Raw genomic sequence first — 1,522 nt, forward strand, 5'->3', positions numbered from 1 at the left:
AAAAAAAAAAAAAAAAAAAAAAAAGATTAAAAAAAGAGCCCACCTACATTAGACACAAGATAGGTTTTTTTTATGAATTGGATTTTCATTTATTAAGTATATTTAAATGCTTAAGAAGAATATTCCACTTCCAAGAATATTCCAGTTTATTTTTGGAATACTACCATTCCAATAATAAAAAATCAAATGTACGCTTAGGTTAAGAGGAATTCTTTCCCTCCCAAGGCGCACGTTGATTTTCAACCATTTATTTTTACTCAAGTAACAATATACAATACTCACATGGAATTTTATGCAACTCATTCATAAACTTTTCCTTCAGCTTAGAAAAGCCATCCTCCTTTCCTTCCCCAGGACTGGCTGGCTCTGTGGCATTATTTGGTAGAACAGTGGCAGCAGTGGTGATTGGCGGGGCTGCCAGGGCCTCATGATGACTCTCGCTCACCATTTTAGGTTCAGGTGAAACTGTGAGGGGAGGGAAGCAAAAAAAAGAACAATTCAAAATGGTTTAACTGACCCCACATCAGATCTATTCTAGAGATGAAAAAACATCAGAGGGCACATCTGCTCACTGGGTAAATAGCGGGTCATTAGCATATTACTTTATGTTGGTTCATGAAATATTTATGGAACCACAGAGAAGGTTCTTCCCCAGAAGGTAAGACCAGACATAGTTACTGAAAGCATTTTCTCCTAACAATCAAATGAAACTGTCAAATCTATTAGTTACTTATACAGGCAATTACTTGCTATATAGATTTAACTTTTTAACCCATATCCTACTGAAATGTCCATGAAACAATTGCTGACAACATACACGCTCTATACTCTATTTTGCGTTTTCGAAAAGGAAAGAAGAGACCAAATATTTATATTGGAAGTGTTGATAAATTATAAAAGCACATTCAAAATGTCAGTAAATTTTAAAATGGTTGTAAAGAATACTATTGTAACACTGATACTCTAAGATTCCTGAACGTTATACAGAAATTAGTTCTTGAATCTCATTTATTGATAGTATGCTTTCTGCCCAGTTATTTTTTTTTTGACATTTACTGTAGATAATACTATGATCAATAATTCACTTGTCTTGCTGGGTGAAATTTTTTTTTTTAATTCTTTATTGGAGTATAATTGCTTTACAATGGTGTGTTAGTTTCTGCTTTATAACAAAGTGAATCAGTTATACATATACATATGTTCCCATATCTCTTCCCTCTTGCATCTCCCTCCCTCCCACCCTCCCTATCCCACCCCTCTAGGTGGTCACAAAGCACCGAGTTGATCTCCCTGTGCTATGCGGCTGCTTCCCACTAGCTATCTATTTTACGTTTGGTAGTGTATATATGTCCGTGCCATTCTCTCACTTTGTCCCAGCTTACCCTGAATTTTTGAAGCCACTGTAAATGTGGCATGATTGACTATACAGACCAAGGTGCTGATGATAAAACATGACTTTAATTATTTCAGTTTATTTAGTTTGATTATTGAATTATATAATTAATAATATAAATTATTAAAG

At 34.4% G+C, this 1,522-nt stretch overlaps 1 protein-coding gene across 2 annotated transcripts in view; it reads right to left on the reverse strand.

The window, feature by feature from the left end:
- SYT1 (synaptotagmin 1) overlaps window positions 1–448 on the reverse strand; it is a 195,236-nt gene extending 194,788 nt beyond the window's left edge. For both annotated transcript variants that reach the window (XM_007450159.1, XM_007450158.1), the window contains exon 1: window positions 283–448. In XM_007450159.1, the coding sequence (XP_007450221.1) occupies window positions 283–448 (166 nt within the window). The remainder of the gene's footprint in view (window positions 1–282) is intronic.
- Window positions 449–1,522: the final 1,074 nt, after the last annotated feature.

This window comes from Lipotes vexillifer, unplaced genomic scaffold (assembly GCF_000442215.2).
Source record: "Lipotes vexillifer unplaced genomic scaffold, Lipotes_vexillifer_v1.1 scaffold694, whole genome shotgun sequence".
Taxonomy (NCBI): Eukaryota; Metazoa; Chordata; class Mammalia; order Artiodactyla; family Lipotidae; genus Lipotes; species Lipotes vexillifer.